Here is a 24,696-nt window from a genome sequence, read left to right as displayed (position 1 = left end):
TAATGAACAAACTGCAGGTAAAGTACGCACTGGGTCGGGTGCCCAGCATCCTCTACGGACTAGGAGAAAAGGATTTACCGGTAGGTATTAAAATCCTGTTTTCTCATACGTCCTAGAGCAGGCATTCCCAACCACGGTCCTCAAGGCACACCAACAGTGCAGGTTTTAGTGATATCCAGGCTTCAGCACAGGTGACTTTATTAGTAGCTCAGTTATTTTGATGTAACCATCTGTGCTGCAGCCTGGATATCACTAAAACCTGCACTGTTAGTGTGCCTTGAGGACCGTGGTTGGGAATGCCTGTCCTAGAGGATGCTGGGGATGACATCAAGACCATAGGGTTATACCAAAGCTCCAGTACGGGCGGGAGAGTGCGGATGAGCCTGCAGCACCGATTGACCAAACTTGAGGTCCTCATCGGCCAAAGTGTCAAACTTATAAAATTTAGCAAATGTGTTTGACCTTGACCAAGTAGCTGCTCGACAAAGTTGTAAAGCCGATACTCCCCGGGCAGCCGACCAGGATGAGCCCACCTTCCTAGTAGAATGGGCCTTCACCGACTTCGGTATCGGCAATCCTGCCATAGAATGAGCGTGCTGAATCGTACCTCTGATCCAGCGCGCAATAGTCTGCTTAGGAGCAGGACACCCAAAATTGCTGGGAGCATACAGGACAAACAGAGCCTCTGTTTTCCTTATCCGAGCTGTTCTTGCGACGTAAATTTTCAAAGCTCTAACCACATCTAGAGACTTTGACTCAGTGAAAGTGTCAGTAGCCACTAGCACCACAATAGGTTGGTTTATGTGGAAGGACGAAACCACCTTTGGATGAAATTGTTGACGAGTTCTTAACTCTGCCCTATCTTCATGGAAGATCAGTTAAGGGCTCTTGTGAGACCAGGCCCCCAACTCAGACACCCGCCTTGCTGATGCCAAGGCCAAAAGCATTACCACTTTCCAAGTGAGAAACTTAAATTCTATCTCCTGCAAAGGTTCAAATCAATCTAATTGAAGGAACTGCAACACCACATTAAGGTCCCATGGTGCCACTGGAGGCAAAACCCCTTTCACGAACGTCTGAACTTCTGGAAAGGAGGCCAGTTGTTTATGAATCAAAACTGATAAGGCCGAAATCTGGACCTTGATTGACCCCAATCTAAGGCCCGCATCCACACCAGCCTTCAGAAAATGGAGAAAACGTCCCAACTCAAACTCCTCCGTAGGAGCCTTCTTGGATTCACACCAAGACACATATTTTCTCCAAATACGGTGGTAATGTTTAGACGTTACTCCTTTACTGGCCTGAATAAGAGTGGGGATGACTTCCTTGGGAATACCCTTTCGGGCTATGATCCGGCGCTCAACAGCCATGCCGTCAAACGTAGCCGCGGTAAGTCTTGATACACGGCCCCTGCTGTAGCAGGTCCTCTCGAGGACGAAGAGGCAGAGGATCTTCTATGAGTAACTCCTGAAGACCTGGATACCAAGCCCTCCTTGGCCAGTCTGGGGCAATGAAGATTGCTCGAACCCTTGTTCTTCTTATTATCTTGAGAACTTTCGGAATGAGTGGAAGTGGATGGAAAACGTATACCGACCGAAACACCCACTGGGTTACCAGTGCATCCACTGCTATTGCTTGAGGGTCTCTTGACCTGGAACAATATCTCTGAAGCTTCTTGTTTAGACGAGATGCCATCATGTCTACTTGAGGAACTCCCCAAAGACTTGTCACCTCTGCGAAGAGTTCTTGGTGGAGGCCCCATTCTCCTGAATGGAGATAGTGTCTGCTGAGGAAGTCTGCTTCCCAGTTGTCCACTCCCGGAATGAAAATTGCTGATAGAGCTCTAACATGTCTTTCTGCTCAGAGGAGAATTCTTGTCACCTCTGCCATTGCCGCTCTGCTTTTCGTTCCGCCTTGCCTGTTACATTGTCCGACTGGATCTGCACGGGATGATCTTGAAGAAGATGTACCGCTTGTAGAAGGCCGTTGTAAATGGCTCTCAATTCCAGAACGTTTATGTGACGGCAGGCTTCCTGACTTGACCATTTTCCTTGGAAGCTTTCCCCCTGTGTGACAGCTCTCCAGCCTCGGAGACTTGCATCCGTGGTTACCAGGACCCAGTCCTGAATCCCGAACCTGCGTCTCTCTAATAGGTGAGAACTGTGTAGCCACCACAGGAGCGAAATCCTGACTTTCGGGGACAGGATTAATTTCCGGTGCATGTGTAGGTGGGACCCACTGGAACACTCTGGCGTGAAATCAGCCAAACTGTATGGCCCTGTAGGGCGCTACCGTTTTTTTCCAGACTGGAAATCACTGCCCTCAGGGATTCCATCATCTTGAACTTGAACCTTTTTCAGGTTTAAAATCGGTCTGACCGAGTCGTCCGGCTTCGGAACTACAAAGAGGCTTGTATAAAAACCTTCTCCTTGCTGTGATAAGGGTACCAGGACAATGACCTGATCCTGACATAATTTTTGAATTGCCGTTGTTATTGCCTCTCTTTCTGGAAGAGAAGCTGGCAAGGTCGATTTGAACAATCGGCATGGGGGGACGTCTTGAAACTCCAGTTTATGCCCATGGGACACTATTTGTAAGAGCCATGGGTCCAGGCCAGATTGAATCCAGATTTGACTGAAAAGTTTCAGACGTGCTCCCACCCGAGCGGACTCCCACAAGGGAGCCCCAGCGTCATGCAGAAGCAGGGGTTGACTTCTGCTCCTGGGATCCTGGAAACGCTGCGGATTTCTCTCCTCTTCCTGCAAAGAAAGGGGAACCTTTGGCCTTTTTGTATTTGTTGGGCTGAAAGGACTGCATATGAGAGTGATGTGTCTTTTTCGCCGGTGCAGGAGCATAAGGCAAGAATGTCGACTTACCTGCGGTAGCCGCCGAGACTAACGCATCCAGCCCATCACCAAATAAGGCTTCACTTTTATACGGGAGAGCCTCCATTTTTCTATTGGAATCTGCATCAGCATTCCACTGGCGAATCCACAACGCCCTCCGAGCCGATACTGCCATGGTAGCGGCTGTTGAACCCAAGAGTCCAATATCCTTCATAGCTTCTTGCATGTATGCAGCAGCGTCTTTGATATGACCTCACGTTAGGAGTATCTCGTCTCTATCGTGTCAATTTTAGATGATAGGTTGTCTGACCATTTTTCGATAGCATGACTCACCCACACGCAAGCAATGGTGGGTTTGAGCAGCGTACCATTGGCCACATAAATAGATTTTAACGTAGTCTCCATTTTGCGGACTGCCGGCTCCTTTAGTGAAGCCGTCTCAGGTGCAGGGTGAATCACCTTTTTTGTTAACCTTGATAGTGCACTGTCTAACACCGGGGGTGATTCCCATCTTTTCCTGTCCTCAGTGGGAAAGGATAAGCAACCTGAATCCTTTTGGGAATATGAAATTTCTTTTCAGGATTCACCCAAACTCCCTCAAAAAGAGTATTTAGCTCGTGTGAAGGAGGGAAAGTTACCTTACATTTCTTTTCCTTATAGAAATAAGCCTTCTCCTGAGGTTCAGTAAGGGCTTCTGTAACTTCTAAGACCTCGTCTATAGCAACAATCATATACTGTATTGTACGCTTTTTGTCAATTTGAGATCTATCCCCCTGATATCACTATCGTCGACACAGGAATCAGAGTCCGTGTCGGTATCAGTATGTACAATGTTTGCAATCTCTTATGTGACCCAGAGGGGTCGCCTGCGGGTGAAAAGGCAGAACTATGAAAAATCACATCTTCCACTGATTTTCTCCAGCTTTCTGCATGAGACTCAGACTTATCTAATCTCCTACTGATATGATTCACACTATCACGTATTTCTTTCCCTCAGAGGAAGAACTCCCTGCCTCAGACATGTCACACACACGCACAAACACACCACAGACACTCCGGGACTTATAGGGGACAGACCCACAGTAAAATCTGTCAGAAGGACACAGATAGGAGCAGCCAGTTCACAAACCCAGCGCCAGTAACACAATGCCCGTGAAACACCAAAATGCCCACTGACATGCAGCGCTTTTTTATAATGTCAATACACAATATAAAGCACCAATTTCACTGTGCCCCCCCCCCCCCAGTCCCCCCCCCTCTGTTTTGCTCCCTGATACTTGTATTCAGTAGTGGAGGAGGACCAGTGTTTTCTCTGCAGCCTGAGGAGAGAGAGAAAATGACGCTGCGCAGTGTGCTGGCTGACTGAGGATGAAGCTCCGCCCCCGTAATGGCGCGTTTCTCCTCAGCATTTCTGAGGTAAATTTTTTATACTGGCGGGGGTAGGACTGTGCCTCGGCATCTTATGCCCCTTTTCAGCCAATTTTATAAGGTTTCATGCTGCCCAGGGTGCCCAACGCCCTGCACCCTGCAGTGTCTGTGTATGTATGGGCAACATGGTGCGCTGCGCTCCCGCCAGCCGCACGGTACCTTTAGCCGTCACCTTGATTGAAGATCTCTCTTCTAACACTCACCTGTCTTCTGACTTCTGGCTCTGTGAGGGGGGTGACGGCGTGCTGTGGGAGTGAGCATCTAGGCACAGCTAGCGTTCAGTTCCCTTCAGGAGCTAATGGTGTCCTGTCAGCCAGAAGCAGAGCCATGAAACTCTTCAGGAAGTTGGTTCCTACTTCTGCCCCCTCAGTCCCACGAAGCAGGGAGTCTGTTGCCAGCAGTCCTCCCTGAAAATGAAAAACCTAACATTAGTCTTTTCAGAGACACTCAGTAGAGCTCCCCTGGAGTGCATCCAGTCTGCCTGGGCACATTTCTAAAACTGAGGTCTGGAGGAGGGGCATAGAGGGAGGAGCCAGTTCACACCCTTTGAAAAGTCTTAAAGTGCCCATGGCTCCTGCGAAACAGTATATACCCCATGGTACTGAAGTGGATCCCAGCATCCTCTAGGACATATGAGAAAGGTGATTTGGAGGTAATTGAGGCCAGTTTAATAAAAAAAAATAACAAAACAAAAATGATAATAAGCAATTATTTTTTATTGAAATAAATACTTCAATTTATTTTGAGGTGCATAAATTAAAAAAAAAGTTTATTTTGGGGTACTTTGAAGCCATTTATTTTCTTTATCCCCAGTTAATTTAATTAAAAACGTCCAAATGTCCAGTTAATTATTAGGGTGTGTCCAAGTGGTTCTGAAGCAAGTTCCAACATTTTTACCTTAAAATAATGGTTCTCCCTGCCTTTTCACGTGTCTGGTGGTGGGGGGGAGGGGGGGGGGGGGTTCACAAACTTTTAAGTAGCATTGTAAATTCAGTCAAGGGACATTCTATTGAATTGACATTAAGTTGCTCTCTTTCATTCATACCTGGTACAGTGCTTCTAGTTTTTGTACATAAGTCTGCTCCAAGCATATTATTCTCACATTACTTGTATTTAAGCAAAACTTTTTTTCAAGTTTCTTAATAATATTTCAAACCTAACAGATGTAATTAATGTACATGATTGTGTATTCTACTATAATATATGAATACCTACAAAGCAGTTAGGATTGTTGATCTATAGCAGAAAGCTTTGTATATTTTGAAGTCTGTTGTTGAAGCTGGTTTACTTACATTGCTATACTAGGAAATAATTAGCACCTTCAAAAAACTTTATTTTTACAGTTTGTATGTTCAGACAATATAATCACTTGCACACAGTAGAGGGCCCTTGCAGGTACAGTTCTGTTGTAGAAATATAGTGTGTTTTATACCCGCAGACAGCAGTGTGTAGAGCAACTTTTGCACAACATGTTTGATGGAGAGCAGACTGAGAGCTGTGTTGTGAGTGGAACGCAGATTCTGCTGACATTACTGGAGACTAGAAGACCAAGGTATGTCCAGTTAACTAATAAGTACAGTAATACCCCTTTCACACTGCCAGTGCCGAATCCCACCCAGGAATTGGAAACGGGTCCTTCCCGGGTGGGATCTGGCATTGGCCGCTGCTGCTGGCTTCCCCGACCCGGCAATATGCCGGGCTGGTTGCCATAGCAGCAGGGGGCGGAGGTGGAGGCGGCGCTGGGAGATGCTGTAGTAAACGGGTCCCGGGTTGCATCGACCTGGGAGCCCATTTACGCAGCCACTGACCCGGTATTCAACAGGGTATACCACTGCTTTATTCCCGGGTTGAATTGCCCGGGATTTCGGCTATGCCAGGTCGATACCGGGTTATTTGTGCGGTTTGAAAGGGGTATAATGCAAGTGTCAATATTTTGCATGACTACAATGTTCTTTGTTGAATGCTGCCAACACCAACCAGACTTCAAGTGTTCTGGTTTCAACCCCCAAGCAAACTGCATTCTGAATTAGTCCAAAATGAATGATATTATTTCTCAGGTCTGATAACAAAGTAAACATTTTGTGCTTTAGCAGCTCATAAACTATCCTTCCCTTTAATGTGTTCTGAATGAAACTGGAACTATGCAGCCTCATCTCTCTTTCCCTTTGTAGAGGATATTACCAAACTTTTTCCTCTCTTTTGTTTTCTATCTGTCTACTTTATGTCTCTGCCTCTGTGTTTTGTACCAATGTCTATCTTGCTATGTACAGTGTGGATCCTCTTCTGGATTCACTTCCTCAGGGATATGAGAAGCCAGGACCTACTGTCAGCAGCAGTATTCTTCAGGGCATAGAATCGCGGCTGAAGGATTTTCACCACCTGCTCCAGCATCCCCCTAAGGTAATTCTTACTAGTGCCTGCATTTGTGCACTAGAACTCTACACCTTAGCTTTACATACTATAGTAATTTGTGAGTACTCAGACTCCTTTTCTATAACCTTTACCAGTAGTAATTAACTACCACATCTACAGATCATTTTGCACTAAATATTACTAAGCATTATAGCATTTTCTCTTGCTGAATACAATGCCTTCCTGTTATCCCTGATTACATAGCCAAATTAAGTAGGGGACGGGGCACTGGGGGGCAAGTACTCCCAGGCTCCCTCTCGCAGGAGGACCCCCTGGGTGCATTTTTTTTTTCTTTAAATGGCCGATGAGTCAGCGATGTGGTGGGGAAGTGTGTGTGTGGGGGTGTTACAGCCAGGTCCGGAATGTCACAACTGTGCAGTGTTCCTCACGTGGTTGATAGAAATGCTGCTCGGACAGAGGCAGGACGTGCTCTGACCAGTCAGCTGAGCAGCTCCACATGACAGAGGAATGGGAGGAGACAACAGAGAGTGTGTTCTGCCTCTCCCACCCTCCCCAGCCCTCATCCAGTCTGCTCTGCACAGGCACATTGACGGAGTAAACATCCGAGCAGCGTGAAGATGCAAGATGCCGGTCTGATGGATCTAGGGAATAAGGTACAGTAGTAAAAGGGGCACTTTCGCACTGCAACCTGTTTGACAGCACAGCACAGTGCAAAGGTTTGCCCCCATCCCTACCACACTGCACTTGGGAGGTAGGCAGGAAGGAAGATCCTTCTTTGTCTTAAAGAGCTGCTACTAAAAAGACAGGTTCCTCAGTCACAGCCAGCATGTTCCACAATTAGGTCCAGCAAGAGCTGCACTATTATTATTATTATTATTATTATTATTATTATTATAGGGCACCAAATGTCTGCATCGCTGTACAGAAGACGAAGACATGTCAATACATGGTAACACAGTACAATACAATTAACATTTACAACTCTCAACTCCGCTATTGATGCAGGTGGGGTAGGGTGAATACCAGCTGGAACCTGTACCTTTCAGCTAGGGTTCAACTAACAGATTTCGGACCACTGAAAGAGGTGCAAAGCAGAAGCAATGTGGGGGTGGAGCCCTTGGGAAGAGAGTCCAAGGAGGAGGTGATGAGAGTTGTTGGTTAACAAGAGTAGTAGATGATGAGATGGGAGGAATTAGACTCCTTTATACAGAGGGGTAGATGTATTATTATGTGGCGATAGGGTAGAAAGTGATAACTACACACATTAGGTGCAGCAATTACAGATTCTTCCCTATTTATTAGTATGGAGGTGTGTGCTAAATGGCAGGGGAGCTATGCGCTGTACAGGAGATCTCGTGAGGCTTGGGAGATTTCGCACATGCCTAATAGAGTCGTCCAGGAGGAGATATGCAGTACACCAGCACTAGGGTGATGCACTGTGGGCTGTGACGGGGATCGCCGGAGGGAGGAGTTTTCACTCTGCCACTCCGGCAGAGGAAATGGTAATACACCTCGTTGGTACTGCTTCCTCCTTCGCGTCTGTAAAGAGGTGAAGCAGGAAGCGCTATTGCGGCATGATATTTGCCACATTTCTCTTGCATCCATAAGGGATACTGGGGTCACTTAGTACGATGGGGTATAGATGAGGTCCAAAGGAGCTGGTGCACTTTAAATTTCTTCAACTGGGTGTGCTGGCTCTATGCCCCCTCCTACAGCCAGTTTAGAAAAATGTGCCCTCAGGAGAAGATGCACACTCTGGAGCGCCAGAGTTTTTTCTACAGTTTAGTTTCTGTTTATTATTTTCAGGTAAGCTGTTTGGGCAACAGCATACTTGCACCGTGGGAGTTAGGGGAAGAGGACGGTCACCGGCCTCTGAAAGGCGTTAGAGCCGCTTCCCCGCTGCAGGACCACTGTCCTGAGAGGTTGTGTTACAGCGGGAACGGCGTCTTAGCGAGCACAATCGCAGTACGCCGCACACCCCAAACATATGCCTGAAGGTGAGAAGAGTCGTGTGTCCCCTGGTTCTTGGTGCGATCGCAGGAGGGCATCCGGACCCCACCCGGTGGGGATCCCATAGCCCCCCTGCGTGAACTGGCTAGCGGTTGGGCGGAAACAAGTATTTATACTCTGTTTGGCACCATATAGGAAACATGGCCAGTATAAATAAGTACATAGCTTTGGCGCCATTACAGGGGGTGGAGCTAACTCAGAGCTAGACCAGCAGTTTTCTGGCGCCATTTCACTGCACACTGATTACACAGATGCTGCAGGGGACAAATCAACTCCTCCAGGGACACTCCAACGCCACAAATGACAATGGGCTTTATTGTAGGGTTGAGTGATGCTACAGGAGCTTTTAAAAAACAAAAGGTCCTAGTACAGATATATTATATAATATATACATTATATGTAGCCCAGCAGTTAGCTGGAGGCAGGTATGCTGGTTCTTTCTCTGTATAAACTGTGAAACGCATGCTTGTCCCTCTACATATACTATTCTGCGTAAAAACTAGTCTCAGCAGCCATCATCCACACCATAATCTGGATACAACGTTGCCTACAGACAGAGGAGGGCAGTGGTAACTTAATTTTAACAGTGGTAACAGTGTGCCTGTGTCTTTGTACTATGTCTGAAGGGTAAACTTGCTAGCTGCTGCGAAAACGTAAGATAGTGCTTCTTAAGAGGTTATAGAAATTCTCTACCTAATGGCCCATACACACGGTGAGATTCGGGAGCTGCGCTGGCCGGGAGTTACTCCTCAAATACAAAGGCATCGCCTCTGTGCGATGCTTTTGTATTTGTGCGGGGAAGCCGGCACTGACATACAGGGCGGACTAGCCCTGTGCTGGGCGTCCCCCCGCATGTCTGAGTTAACAGTCGTAGCTGTGCTAAATTTAGCACAGCTACGATCAACTCAGAATGACCCCCTATGTGCTAAGTGTCAATTTTGACTATCTCTTCTATAGAGATTGTCAAAATTGACTTGCCTGCACAGTCTATCTATTCTTGCGATGCCGACCGCGCGGGTCCACGCATCAGCATCGAATCGGGATCGCAAGGTGACTTTCACCTTGCGATCTGCACTAACTTTTCTTACGAATAGTAAAAATCGTAATCAAAAATCTCACCGTGTGTACACACCATTAGGAGTAGAGCAATTATTATGCTACAAGATCTGTGTAAATATACCAGAAATTTATGTACACAGAAAAGTCTCCATTAAGGAGTTAACTGGTAACTCATTCAGGGGACCATGGAGTCTGCCTAATACGATAATTCATGTGACTAAGAAATTCATATACAGCCTTACCTTCCCTCCAGAGGATAGATTACTCAATCTAAAAAATAAACAGGAATACCTGTTCAAAGGGGGTTGTCTATCAGAGATTGGCATTACTGCCTCACATCACTGGAGTCGAGGGGTTCTGTGCCCATCACGACCCTGGCTGTCTGGAGTTTGTGTGTTCTCCCTCTGCCATACCTCCCAACTTCTGTCTCTAGCAAGGAGGGACATCTGCGTGCGCAGTGTGCAGGCGCCCAAAAAAGGGCATGGCTTCACGGGATGGCCGTGATCACGAGTCATGCCCCCGTTTTCGTCACTGAGGGGGCATGCCCGGCACTCTGTGAGCTGCTGGCATGCCTCCTCTCCTTCTGTCTCCACTGAATAGACTCTGTGCGCATGCGCACATCATCTATTCAGTAGCAGAGCAGCAAGTGCAGGAGCCTCACAACTGCCCCCACTGCGGCCTGCGGGTGGGACAGCGGGACAGTCCCTAAAAAACGGGACTGTCCCGCGAAAATCGGGCCAGTTGGGAGGTATGCTGTGCTTTCCTACAAAATGGAAAACTGGTGTCTAATACATAACCACAAGGTTAGAGAACCATCTCTGTAGGCTGCTGGATTACGCAGGCCATTGGTACATAACCCTGCTAAAGGTTACCGGACTAAAACAAGAAAGCATCTCCAGCTGGCTTTATGATGCTTATGCGTCATATGCAGGAGTTTAAAAGCTTCCTACAGTATGCGAGGCAGTAAAAAAATAAAATAAAAATAATAACTAACTAAAAAATAGGCATTATAAATGCCTGTGCATCGCCTCTCGGCCTTCTGGCCTAGATCAAGGATAGTATCTGTTTTTATTAGTTTCCTGTCTGATACACCCCTTATCTGGGAGCCATATATTATATGAAAATTTAGAACAGGGAGATGGGTAAAGAGCTTGCTCTGTCCACTCCGCGCATTAACCTGATACTGCAGTATTACTATGACATTCTCTGCTCGCAGAACTTATGATTACGTCAGTGGTTAGTGAATGCTGGGTTCAGGAATCTCACGGATCACTACCGCTGGGTCCACGTACCTACTGTCGCGGCTACGCTCATCAGATGTGCTTACTCGAGATCATCATCTTAGGGTTGCAAGTGTTGGGGGCAGTGCCAGTGGTGCCTCAATGCAACAGAGGCACCATATGAGAAACAGACCTGTTTTACAGGATCACAAAAACAGTGCACCAAGTCTATTCCATAAACACTTCAGGATGAAGGTGGTCCTTCACTCCTAAGGGATTCCAGGGTAGGGGCCCGTCTAAAATATTTCAGCATATTTAGAAAAAGCTCCTGCCAGGATCCCTGGGTAAAAGATCTGTTTCCCCTGACATGAAGAGAGTTTAAATTCACTCCACTTCACATTCAGAAGAACCGTGGGAGATATTACAAGAGGCTGTACTAAGACTGCGTCAAAGCCGAGCTATAGTTCCAGTTCCGCCTAATGTAGAAAGCAAGGGATACTAATCCAACCTGTTGTGCTACCGACTCCGGACGGTTCGGTAAGGCCCATTTTGAATCTAAAATCCTTGAACCCTTACCTAAAGGTCTTCAAGTTCAAGATGGAATCCCTGCGAGCAGTGATTGTGGGTCTGGAAGAACAGGAGTTCATGGTTTCACTAGATATAAAGGATGCTTTTCTCCATATCCCGATTTGGCAGCCCTACCAGGCTTACCTGCGGTTTGCCCTGTTGAACGACCACTACCATTTCCAGGCTCTGCCCTTTGGCTTGTCCACGGCTCTGAAGGTCTTCACGAAGGTGATAGCGGAAATGATGTTCCAGCTCCGAGTCCAGGGGCTCAACCTCGTCCCTTACCTGGACGATCTCTTGATACAGGGAGCTTCTATTGCTCAATATCAACCGCACTATTCAGCTTCTGTCAAAACATGGATGGATTCTAAATTTACAGAAGTCTTACCTGGAGCCAACCCAGCAGCTCCTGTTCCTGGTAATGTTTCTGGATACAGTGGCTCAGAAGGTATTCTTCCCAGAGGACAAGGCAAGGACACTCCAGGAGATGGTCCGAGCGGTTTTAAGGCCGAATCGGATATCCATCCATCTTTGCATACGGTTGTTGGGAAAGATGGTAGCCTCTTACGAGGTGATCCAGTACGGGAAGGTTCCATGCCAGAACATTTCAATTGGATTTCCTGAGCAAGTGGTCATCACATCTTCAGATGCATTGGATCATACGCCTCTCACCTCAGGCCAGGGTTTCTTTCCTGTGGTGGCTAGAGTCCTCAGACCTGCTGGAAGGCAGAAGTTTCGTGATTCAGGATTGGATCCTCCTCACAACGGACGCGAGTCTGCGGGGATGGGGAGCTGTAGCCCAAGGGGCTCAGTTCCAGGGCAGGTGGTCAGCCCACGAAGCCCTACTTCCAATCAACATTCTGGAACTCTCTACAACACTCTGCTTCAGGCCTCTCCTCTGCCTCGGGATCGGGCCATTCAAGTTCAGTCGGACAACGCCATGGCAGTGGCATACGTCAATCGACAGGGAAGAACAAAGAACAGAGCCTGCATGCGAGAAGTGTCAAGGATTCTCCTCTGGGCTGAAAGAAATGCAAGAGCAATGTCGGCCATCTTTATTCCGGGGGTGGACAGCTGGGAAGTGGACTTCCTGAGTCGTCACAACCTCCACCCGGGAGAGTGGGGCCTCCTCCCACAGATGTTTCGGCAAATCACCGACCTGTGGGGATGCCCGCAGATCGACCTGATGGCTTCTCGGCTCAACAAGAAGCTTCGCCGGTATTGTTTAAGAACCAGGAACCCTCAGGTGATAGCAGTGGATGCACTGACGCCGCCGTGGCCTTACCGGTTGGTCTACCTGTTTCTGCCGATTCCGTTGTACCCAAGGGTGCTAAAGAGGATCAGGCATCAAAGAGTCCAGGCAATTCTAATTGCCCCAGACTGGCCTCGGATGGAGTGGTACGTGGTTCTCTGCCACTGAGAAGAGGTCTTCTTCAACAAGGACCGTTCATCTACCTGGATTTACGGCGGCTTCGTTTGACAGCATGGCGGTTGAGCGGAACATCCTAGCTTGCAACGGCCTTTCCAAAAAGGTTATGTTCCTTCTCTCAAGTATTTCCATTCTCCTTCGGGCAGTTTTACCTACACTTGCTGTAGGAGGGGGCATAGAGGGGAGGAGCCAGCACACCAAGTTGAAGAAATTTAAAGTGCACCAGCTTCTTTGGACCCCATCTATACCCCATTGTACTAAGTGACCCCAGTATCCTTTATGGACTACGAGAAAAGGATTTGCCGGTAGGTAACCAAAATCCCTTTTTTACATTTCCCCCAAAGTGTACTGTGCACCAGAGGCAGCAGTCACAGAGAGCTGCACATTCTCTGCACCCAGTGACCCAATACCCCACCTCGGAGCAGCTAATACCTCTCATGCTATTACCACCTTTGTACCTAATTTATTATTATCTTCATGATTAATTTTAACCTCTCTCTGGTTTCGCCATATCCACCTCCTACAATGTTATTCCAAAACCCTATACTGTTCATAGCCTATTTTGACCTACCCTGTTTACTATAAAAATGTTTGGAACATTGGGCCTAATTCAGACCTGATCGCTAGCAAGCGATTTTTGCACTGCTGCGATCAGATAGTCACCGCCTACAGGGGAAGTGTTTTTTAGCTGTGTGCGTATGCATGTGTAGCAGAGTTGTACAAACAGATTTTGTGCAGTCTCTGTGCAGCCCAGGACTCAGCCGCTGTGATCACATAAGCCTGTCCGGGACCGGAATTGACGTCAGGAACCCTCCCTGCAAACGCATGGACACGCCTGCGTTTTTCCAGACACTCCCTGAAAATGGTCAGTTGACACCCACAAACGCCTTCTTCCTGTCAATCTCCTTGCGATCGCCCGTGCGAATGGATCCGTCGCACAAACCCTTCGCTGCACGGCGATGCGCTTTGTACTCGTGCAACGCGCCCCCGCCCATTGCGGTGCATGCGCAGTTTGAACCTGATCGCCCACTGTGCGAAAACGCACAGCAGTGATCATGTCTGAATTACCCCCTTTATCAGCTTCATCAGATCATTCCCACTCTTTCTCTGCCTACAGAGATTACCTGCCTTTTTGCGCCCTGGTATCCAAAGCTATTTGAACCAAATACTGGGAGAACTGGAAAGTCTCATTTTCGGCTGCCTCATGGAGTTACGGGGGAAGGAGGCATAAAGTGGGCACTGCTAATGGCGTGTTGCTGACAAGAGAGGGAGGGCCCTCATGTTTTAAGAGCTCTGGGACCCCCAAAGGCTTATTCCGGCCCTGCCTGATTATCATGATTTCAAGACTGCTTCTGCAGTATCTATAATTTGGTGTGACACCCTAGGTTGCCTGACTGGCTAATTCACAGTCCCAGCTCTATTACCAGTCATTACCAGATGTCATCACTGCAAATGTTTACAGCAAGGTTTATAATAGTGCTCAATGATACCTTTGATATGTGGTTAATTACTATTATTGTTTTAAAGTGAATATAGTCTTTATGACTAAAATAAGATGCTTTATTTTCCATTAGATGTGCACATGGAATTGCTTGTTTATCTAGTATGGTTACAGTTTGGCAGCAATAAGATATGTACTGATTTGCAGCCTGACCACAGTGTGCTACAGAGAGGTCATCAGTCGTTTTTTGAGATTCAGAATGCCCCATATTTTGAGTATTGTGCTGTTGTCCTGCTAATACTTTGAAGCACCTACTGTAATTGATCTGTTTTGTGACATTGACATTTTATTATGATTTACATATCAATTTACAGATTTTAAAATGACCAAATTTGGGTAAAATATCCAGGGTTAATAGTTGTTAAATATACAGAGTGTAAAGGTAAAAAAATAATAATATATATATAGATATATATATACATATCTATACCCATGAAAGCTCAGATTGCATCTTTGGAGACTCCAATGATGTCCACATTAGGTATTTACTCTGTTTCCTACAGAAAGAATCAATCCTGACCACTATTGGTGTTCTGGAAGAGCCTTTAGGAAATGCCCGCCTTCACACTACACGCCTCATCGCTGCCTTGTTGCAAGCCAATGCTCTCAGTATTAACCAGGAGCTCTGCAGGCTTCATACCATGGATCTCTTACTTGTAAGCATGTCTGAAAAAGGTTTAACATGTTTTTATACTGCAAAAATGTATACTAGATAGCAGCCAACAGATGACAATGGGCCTGATTCAGATGCGGAGAGAAAATCAATGCTGCATGCCATTGAGTTTCTGTGTGATTTCAAGGAGAGACATGCAGGAGACGTCTCAGTAGAAGAGATGCCTCCTGTATGTAACTGCGATCCCAGCACTGCAACCGATGTCGCAATCTGGGGTCCAGTGGTCATGTTCCACGCAGATGGCCAGTTGAGTAAGTCTCTGCTTTCTCAGATGGCCAACGAAAGCGAGGACTACGATGCCAGGAAGTCTTCGTAGTGACACGCAGACCCATGGCTATCCCCTCCCAAAAAACGGGGGTGACGCGCCCCCATTTCTAGGACCACAAGCTTCCCACCACCCTCGCCCACTCAACGCCACTTGGTGTTATTTTTTAAATTTCTTGGATTCAAGATGTTAGCAATATTTCTTATGATCTGATGATAAATCGGTTTCCTGTGCGCTGGTGGTAATCCATGAGGGTACCCCCTGAGCTTTGCTTTCTGTAATGTAGGGTATTATTATCTGGTATGTTCACATATACTGAGAAGGCAATAACTTATTTTATACTCTCATTTGAAAGAGGGCAGTCTCCCCTTTCCCCTGAGATAACCAACTAATAGCATTCTACCCTACAGTTAACATTTGACAGCCCAGTGATGGGGAGGGGTGTTATTATAATGCCCATTTCTCCCCCATCCTAGCTTACATGAATTCAGATATTCCCTCATTTATCTAACTTTTTAAAAATTTTAATAGGAAGAAGCACTTCTCTTTTTTTTTTGGGGGGGGGGGGCAACTGGGGTAGATTTTCCTTGCTGTGTCCATAGCTATAAGCAATCTCTTATGAAAAATGCAAAGCCTTCTGAAAAAATAAGCAAAACAAAATAAAAACTAAAACTATTGTGTGTACTGCATAAACAAATGATTGATGTTGGAATTTGAATACACCAAAAACTTCCAAAATAGGCTTGGCACAGAGGTGAGAGCATCAGTGGTAAATATGTTATATGGAACTATGTATTGTAGGGAAACCCGTCCACAAGGTCTGACTCGGCATTTGTGAAAGGTTTTGAGATTTGTTCTTCTCCTAAGCCTTGTCTGCTATTGGGGCTTAGGTGATAGCACAAGCTTCTTTTTTTATATACAGTACTGTGCAAAAGTTCTAGGCAAGTGTGGGAAAAAATGCTGCAGAGTAAGAATGCTTTCAAAAGTAGAAGTGTTAAAAGTTTATTTTTATTAAATAACAAAATGCAAAGTGAATGAACAGGAGTTAAACTAAATCAAATCAATAATTAGTGTGACTACTCCACCTTCATAACAGCATCAATTCCTCTAGGTATACTTGCACAGTTTTTGAAGGAACTCGGCAGGAAGGTTGTTCCGGACTTCTTTGAGAACTAGCCACAGATCTTCTGTGGATGTAGGCTTGCTCAAATCCTTCTGTCTCTTCATGTAATCCCAGATAGGCTCAATGATGTTGAGATCAGGGCTCTGTTAAGTCCATATAATCACTTCCAGGACTCCTTGTTCTTCTTTATGCAGAAGATAGTTCTTCATGACTGTGGGGGTAATTCAGACTGCATCGCTGCAGTGATTGCAGTCTGAATTACTTTGTGGAGTGCGCACGCACCCCAGGAGTCCAGGGAGATGCTATCAGCATCTCAAGGCTGCGATCGCCTCTGCCTGATTGACATGCAGAGGTGGTCTTGGGGTGGGAGGGGACATTCCAATGGCGTTAGTACACCGTTAGCAGGGCACAGTGCGGACAGCGGCGGCGTGTCCGGAACCGTTGGGGGGGGCGAGCCGCCGCGGCTTTGTGGCGTCACACGCACCCGCTGCGACCCGGGACGCAACGGGTAGCGGCCTGCAGCGCAGCTCCTGCTACTCGTCAGCTACTCATCAGGTACAAACGCATCACCGCTGTGCGATGCTTTTGTACCTGTGCAGGGGTGTAGGACCTGACATGTGGGGTGGACTAGCCCTATGCTGAGCTTCCTTCCGCATGTCTGTGAAACTGATAGTAGATGTGCTAAATTTAGCACATCTACGATCAGATCTGAATTGGGCCCATTGGCTGTATGTCTGAGGTCGTTGTCCTGCTGCAAAATAAAGTTGGAGCCAATCAAAAGCCTCCCTGATGGTACTGCATGATGGATGAGTACTTGCCTCTGCCTGTATTTCTCAGCAGTGAGGACGTCATTAATCCTGACCAAATTCCCAACTCCATTTGCTGAAATGCGGCCCCAAACTTGCAAGAATGCTTTACCATGCTTCACTGTTGCCAGCAGACACAATATATTTGATTTAGATTTATCTTCTGTTCATTCACTTTGTATTGTGACAATTGATAAAAATAAACTATTAACACTTCTATTTTTGAAAGCATTCTTACTTTGCAGCATTTTTTCCACACCTGCCTAAAACTTTTGGAAAGTACTGTGCATACTGTTAATAGCCTACTTCAATTGATGTGGCCTATACTCCTAATGTTCCCTGTGTCTTCCTAGTCACCACATGAATAAAACATTCAGGGGTAGCTACATAAATTCTGTTTTTCTGCTTCTTCAGGACCTATTTTTTAGGTTTACTTGGAACAACTTTCTGCACGTCCAGGTTGAGTTGTGCATAGCAGCAATCCTTTCCCACTCTCTACAAGATGGAAAGTGCATATTAACTATGGAAGAGAAAACAAAGGAGGAGGCACCTAATGGGAACACAGAAAGTTCAGAGACTTGCATACCTGAGCATGAGGATCTCATGATCACACATGTAAGTCTGAATGTTGTTTCTAAAAAAAAAAAGGTGTGTTTCCCCAGGACTCCTGAACCAATTAAACATGCATAAAGTCCAACAAGACACCACTCGGGAACATAGTGACAAGACACCCCATGTTTTAGTTAAACGTGTTTTCCATATGTGCTTGTGTTTGGCTGCAGCCAAACACTCCCGTACATGAAGCCTGCATATATCAGTGAGATCTTTGCAGTGCTTCTGTTATAAAATGTGTAAAAAGCAAAACAAACAAAGGTTAGATATATATATAAAAATCAAAACAAGGTGGGGTCCCCCCCATAAGCATAACAGCCAAGGGCTGTAAACATACAGGGGAAAAAAGATGTTGTCCCCTGTATTTTTGTAACCAGCACTGAGCTCCACTAGCCAGGGAGGTAATGTCACAGCCGGGGGACACGTATATATTGGTCCCGGCGCCTGTAGCATTACCCCCCCCCCCCCAAAAAAAAAATAAAATAAAAAAAAATAGTTGGCAATGGCCGGGGATTCCTGCGTAAGTGTGGACCCCTTCTAATAAAGATGTACCCCTCACCAGGGCACCCAAGGCAAGTGCTGAAGCCCTGGGCTATCATCGGCACCCTTGGGAGGTGGGAGCGAAGTGTAGCTTTCAGTTGTAAAAATGTGAAATAATATTGTCTCTTACAGGTGGAAATACAGGTACCAGCAAGCCTCCCCCACATGCTGGTACTTTGAGAACCTCAAGTACCAGCATACGTGGTATTAAAGGGCCTGCTAGTTCCTGTAGTCCCCCTGTAAAATAAATATTAAAATAAAAACAGTAGAAAATAAAAGTTTATTAAACACACTTGCACACTCACTCTCACACTCACACATACTTACCTACATCCCCTGTAGCTCTTCAGTGCTCTTGTCCTGTAGAATCCAGTGTAACCTGTAAAAAAATAAAATAAGTAAATACCCACCTGTTCCACTGTAGATTGGTCCTCTTCGTTCCAGTAGGCATCCCAGGGGTTAAAAAAAAAACCCCCACTATACCCGCACCAACTGCCATAAGAGATCTATGCGTGACCACATAGATCCCCTTTCCCGAATGCCGGCCTCCACTTGACTTCTGTCACTTGCAGAGCTGCCATCTAATCAGGGAGCGCTATTTTATTTCACTCTATTAACCTTGTGGGTAACCATATAGCCATGGTTCCCACCATACAATTCTATGGTGCGGGTTATAAAAATACGGGGGCCCCCTACATTTTTGTTCCCTCATATTTTTGAGACCAGGACCGGTGCCAGATCCCAGTGCTGGTTCCTTAAATACAGGGGGAACTCAGTCATATTTTCCCCTGTATTTTTAGATCCAGGATCGGCTCAAAGAGCCCAGAGCTCTTTATGCTTATGGGGGTGGGGCCTCACACAGGTTTTTTTTATTTTAAACATGTCAACACATTTTACCAGAGAAGAAATGCACAGATGTCACTGATCTGTGCAGGCTACTCTAAATACGCTGCTGAGAGGGATGTCTATTTGAAAAATGCATTATGATCCGAGTTTGCTCAATTCACGGGTGTGTTTGTAGAAACGATTTTAGGTAAATTCCCATGTTTCAGTGTTGTCTATGGGAATTACATCTGAGTTTGGCCAATGGTGTATTTGATTGTATGTCCCTGTACACTCGTGTTTTGTACTTCTATTTGACCTAACTCTCCCGTGTTTATTCTTTGCTAAATTTCTGTGTTTGTAAAAATGGCCAAACACTCCAGTGTTTGCCGACTCGGGCAAACATGGAGCTTTTGTAAATTTACATATATAACATTAGTCACAGAACTGCTCAGCAGTTAGACTGACGTGTGTGTGCTTTTGTATATGGGCAGGTGATCACATTATAGATATCTTATTATAGATATATTATGTGTATACTGTACGTATGGGTGTATATATATATATATATATATATATATATATAAAATGTATGTATGTGTGTATGTATATGTATACACAGTGTGGGGGGAAAGTATTTGAACAGCCACCGATTGTGTAAGTTGACCCACTTAAAAAGATGAGAGAGACAGAATCTGAAGAAAAAAAACAGGAAATCACATTGTATGATTTTTAAACAATTTACTTGTATATTCTTGTGGAAAATAAATATTTGAGCACCTATCAAGCCGCAAGATTTCTGGCTCTCACAGACCTGTTACTTCTTCTTTAAGAAGCTCTTCTATCCTCCACTCGTTACCTGTATTAATGGCACCTGTTTGAACTGGTTATCTGTATAAAAGACACTTGTCCACACCCTCAAACAGTCAGACTGCTATCTCTCCACCATGGCCAAGACCAGAGAGCTGTCTAAGGACACCAGGGAACGTATATCAAAGATAAAAAGGTAGATCCAAAGTGCGCAATAAATGTTACAGTGGGCAGCCGTCACACAGAAAAAGGGAACACCATATCCCTATGGTACAATGCAAACAAAAAGGTTTATGTGTGCATAGGCGCCTTTGTAACAAAGATGAGAGAGTAGTGTAAAAACAATTTTATTGACACAATATAAACATAAAAGCATAGACGGGGTCACAGAATGAACATATATATTGCACTAGTCCCAAAAAAGATTTCTCACCCTCTATATGAATTTGCGGTGGGCAGATGGCTTTCTCAGCAAAAAAGCGATCAATTCCCAGTGAACCACACTGGGAATTGATCGCTTTTTTGCTGAGAAAGCCATCTGCCCACCGCAAATTCATATAGAGGGTGAGAAATCTTTTTTGGGACTAGTGCAATATATTTGTTCATTCTGTGACCCCGTCTATGCTTTTATGTTTATATTGTGTCAATAAAATTGTTTTTACACTACTCTCTCATCTTTGTTACAAAGGCGCCTATGCACACATAAGGACACCAGGGACAAAAATTGTAGAGCTGCACAAGGCTGGGATGAGCTACTCGACAATAGGCAAGCAGCTTGGTGAGAAGAGATCAACTGTTGGCGCAATAATAAAAAAATGGAAGAAATACAAGATCACTGACCATCTCCCTCAACCTGGGGTTCCATGCAAGATCTCACCTCGTGGGGTATCAATGATCTTGAGAACAGTGAGGAATCAGCCCAGAACTACACGGGGGGACCTGGTCAATGATCTCAAGAGAGCTGGGACCACAATCACAAAGGTTACCATTAGTAACACACTACGTCGTCATGGATTGAAATCCTGCAGCGCCCGAAAGGTCCCCCTGCTTAAGCAAGCACATGTCCAGGCCCGTCTAAAGTTTGCCAGTGACCATCTGGATGATCCAGAGGAGGATTGGGAGAATGTAATGTGGTCAGATGAGAACAAAATCGAACTTTTTGGTATAAACTCCACTCGCCGTGTTTGGAGGGAGAAGAATGATGAATGGCATCCCAAGAACACCATATCCACTGTGAAGCAGGGGGGTGGAAACATCATGCTTTGGGACTGCTTTTATGCAAAGGTGACAGGATGGCTGATCCGTATTAAGGAGAGGATGAATGGGCCATGTATCGTGAGATTTTGGGCAAAAACCTCCTTCCCTCAGTAACAGCATTGAAAATGGAACGTGGCTGGGTCTTCCAGCATGACAATGACCCCATACACACCGCCCGGGCAACTAAGGAGTGGCTCCGTAAGAAGCATTTCAATGCCCTTTAGTGGCCTAGCCAGTCTCCAGACCTCAATCCAATAGAAAATCTGTGGAGGGAGTTGAAAGTCTGTGTTGGCCGGCGACAGCCCCAAAACATGACAGATCTAGAGAAGATCTGCATGGAAGAGTGGGCCAAAATACCTGCTACAGTGTGTGCAAACCTGGTCAAGAACTACAGGAAATGTTTGACCTCTGTAATTGCCAACCGAGGTTATATTACAAAGTATTGAGTTAAACTTTTTGATTGTCCAAATATTTATTTTCCGCAAGAATTGACAAATAAATTGTTTAAAATTCATACAATGTGATTTCCTGTTTTTTTTTTCCAGATTCTGCCTTTCACAGTTGAAGTTTATCTATGATGGAAATTACAGACCTCTCTCATCTTTTAAGTGGGTCAACTTGCACAATCGGTGGCTGTCCAAATACTTTTTTGCCCCACTGTGTGTCTGTGTGTGTGTGTGTGTGTGTGTGTGTGTGTATGTGTATATAGCAGCGATGTTTCAGAGAAACTGACTTTCTGAAGCTGCTGAGCCTTCACTGTAAGATAAGTTTATACAACATTTAATAGTCCAGTATCACCAAGACCTATTACATGCCCATCCATCAATCCTGTTACCCCAACCTCTTTCCAAACATACACAGAAGAGTTGAGGCATTCAAACTGTCTGCAAGAGAACCATTTTAAATCATGCTGTATATGTATAACTAATGAGATTTCTGTTCCAGCTTTTCCAGGAGTGTTGCTTGGTGCAAAGAATTTTGGATGCTTGGGAAACAAATGATAAGATTCAGTGAGTACTAAAATTGAGTGTTAAAGCTGTGTGTCAAATAAAGGTGTATATAAATCATATTTCCATTGTAGGATTGATAGCGGTCATTACGGGATACATATGATATCCCGGCAGATGGGATGCCGGCTGTCACTATACTGACAGTGGCATCCCGTCTGCCGGAATCCCAGCAGTGAGTCCCCTTGTGGGCTCATTGCGCTCGCCAAGCATCTGGCCCAGTGGCTCGCTTTGCTCGTCACAGGTTCTTTTCACACTCGGTTGGTGGCATGGACCCACCAACCGGGTGGGAATTCCGAGCATTTGTTAGGATTTCGGCATCAGCATTTCACAGGCTGTCGGGATTTTGGCGTCGGTCCCCTGAACGCCAGGATCCCGACAGCCGGTATATTGACTGCATCCCGTCATTACTATTGAGATGCCTTCCTCCATGTTACATTAGCACCATATAGAGACAAAAATACCATATACTCTCATATAGAGAGCGAGTAAGGAGCCGTCAAATAATTGGCAACATTAGTGTATGGGCTGAAACACACTACACGGTTTTTGCCGGCCGGGAAAAAGCCGGACGGCTTTTTCCCGTGCCGGCATTGTAGTTAACAGTGTGAGGGCTAGGGTCCCTTCACACTGCACGGCCCCGGCCCGGCTGCCGGGTTGCAGCCGGGTCTCACCACTGGAGGGTCCGGCGGCCGGGCGGCCGCCCTTGGAGCCAGTAAACCATGTGTGTGAAGGGGAGCTTTCACACACAACGGTTTCTTCTGCAGCCGTGTCTGATGCTGCGCATGCGCACAGCATCACACACGGCTCAAAGCCGTCCTGTGTGACAGACTCTGCCGGTTTCTCCCGGATGGCAAAAAGCCGGACAAACTTTGTCCGGCTTTTTGCCATCCGGGAAAAACCGGAGTGTGTGTTACAGCCCTTAGTATAAACTACTGTTATTCACGGAGATCATATTTCAATGTAATTCTGTTAATCCCAGTTGTTTGATTAAAGTGCACTTTCCTTGTATGTATGTGTGTGTGTGTGTATATGTATATATGTGTGCGTGTGTATGTATATATATATATATATATATATATATATATATATATATATATTATATCACTGTAAGGGTGCAAGGTGCCGTTTCCTGGGGTATATGGCAGCACGCAGCAGCTGAGGAACAACACAAGTCCAGGTTCTGGTACAACTGGCCCCAGACAGTTTTATTATACAGAAAATAAAACAAACACCAAAAGAAAACACCTTGCCTGTCCGGCACTAACTAAACACAAGATGTTCCTAACTATCACTAAAGAAAAAACACAGAGTTCTCCAGTAAGCACTGTATAGCTCACTTGTATCAGGAAGCGTGTTTCTCTCACAGAGATCCTGCAGTCTTCCCAGGCAGTCTGCACACCCTAATCAGGCCAGCAGCTCTATAACACTCTTACACAGCTGAAAGCCTGATTAGCCTTCTGTGAGGCCAAAGACCCGAACTGGGCCCAATGTCTGGAACTTGCCCCATCTCTCTTTCAGGGCCCTTACCCAGCTTTTCCAACAAACTGAAAAGGTTCTAACAAAACAAAACATATTCCTAGAAGTTTTCATTTTTCTAATACACGTAAGACAAGAACCTGGGACAAACATACCTGCCCTCAAACACTATCCCAGTGTTCTTGTCACATATCCCCCTCCCCTGTTTCGACCTAGGGGCCGGAACACTTGTAGCCCCCAAACAGAAGATGCAGGACAATGCATCTGTGTTGGCCAATTGTGTACCCGGTCTATGTTCGACAGTAAACTTAAAATCCTGCAACGCTAGAAACCATCTAGTTACACGAGCATTCTTGCCTCTATTTACATACATCCATTTTAAAGGGGCATGATCCGTCACTAGTCTGAATTGTCTACCCAAGAGGTAATATCTCAAGGTATCTAGTGCCCACTTAATGGCCAAAGCCTCCTTTTCCACAATGGCATACCTTTTTTTATGCTCATTGAGTTTCCTTCTCAAATAAATGATAGGGTGTTCGTCCCCATCTCTGGTTTGGGACAGCACAGCGCCTATCCCTACCTCTGAGGCATCTGTCTGTACCACAAATTCTTTTGAAAAATCTGGTGTTATCAATACCGGTTGTGAACACAAAGCCACTTTTAACGCTTGGAACGCTTTTTCTGCATCAGGGTTCCATTTCCCCATATTTGACTGCTTCCCTTTGGTAAGGTCTGACAACGGCACCGCTGTGGTTGCAAAATTGGGAATAAACCGTCTGTAGTACCCAGTTATTCCCAAAAAAGCCCTTACCTGTTTTTTATTCACTGGATGAGGCCAGTTTTGAATAGCATCAATTTTATTCCATTAG

At 45.7% G+C, this 24,696-nt stretch overlaps 1 protein-coding gene and 1 non-coding gene across 6 annotated transcripts in view; both read left to right on the top strand.

Annotated features, from left to right (window-relative positions):
* PPP6R2 (protein phosphatase 6 regulatory subunit 2) overlaps window positions 1-24,696 on the top strand; it is a 355,372-nt gene that overhangs the window by 214,541 nt on the left and 116,135 nt on the right. For all 5 annotated transcript variants that reach the window (XM_063926667.1, XM_063926669.1, XM_063926668.1 and 2 more), the window contains exons 8-12: window positions 5,713-5,826; window positions 6,545-6,674; window positions 14,937-15,089; window positions 17,715-17,915; window positions 22,287-22,351. In XM_063926667.1, the coding sequence (XP_063782737.1) occupies window positions 5,713-5,826; window positions 6,545-6,674; window positions 14,937-15,089; window positions 17,715-17,915; window positions 22,287-22,351 (663 nt within the window). The remainder of the gene's footprint in view (window positions 1-5,712; window positions 5,827-6,544; window positions 6,675-14,936; window positions 15,090-17,714; window positions 17,916-22,286; window positions 22,352-24,696) is intronic.
* LOC134938168 (U2 spliceosomal RNA) lies at window positions 10,740-10,928 on the top strand. The gene has a single exon (XR_010180791.1). It is a non-coding gene; the product is annotated as a U2 spliceosomal RNA (small nuclear RNA).

This window comes from Pseudophryne corroboree, chromosome 6 (genome assembly GCF_028390025.1).
Source record: "Pseudophryne corroboree isolate aPseCor3 chromosome 6, aPseCor3.hap2, whole genome shotgun sequence".
Classification (NCBI taxonomy): Eukaryota; Metazoa; Chordata; class Amphibia; order Anura; family Myobatrachidae; genus Pseudophryne; species Pseudophryne corroboree.
Note: the sequence above shows the minus strand (reverse complement) of the source record. Positions and strands in the feature narration are given on the sequence as shown.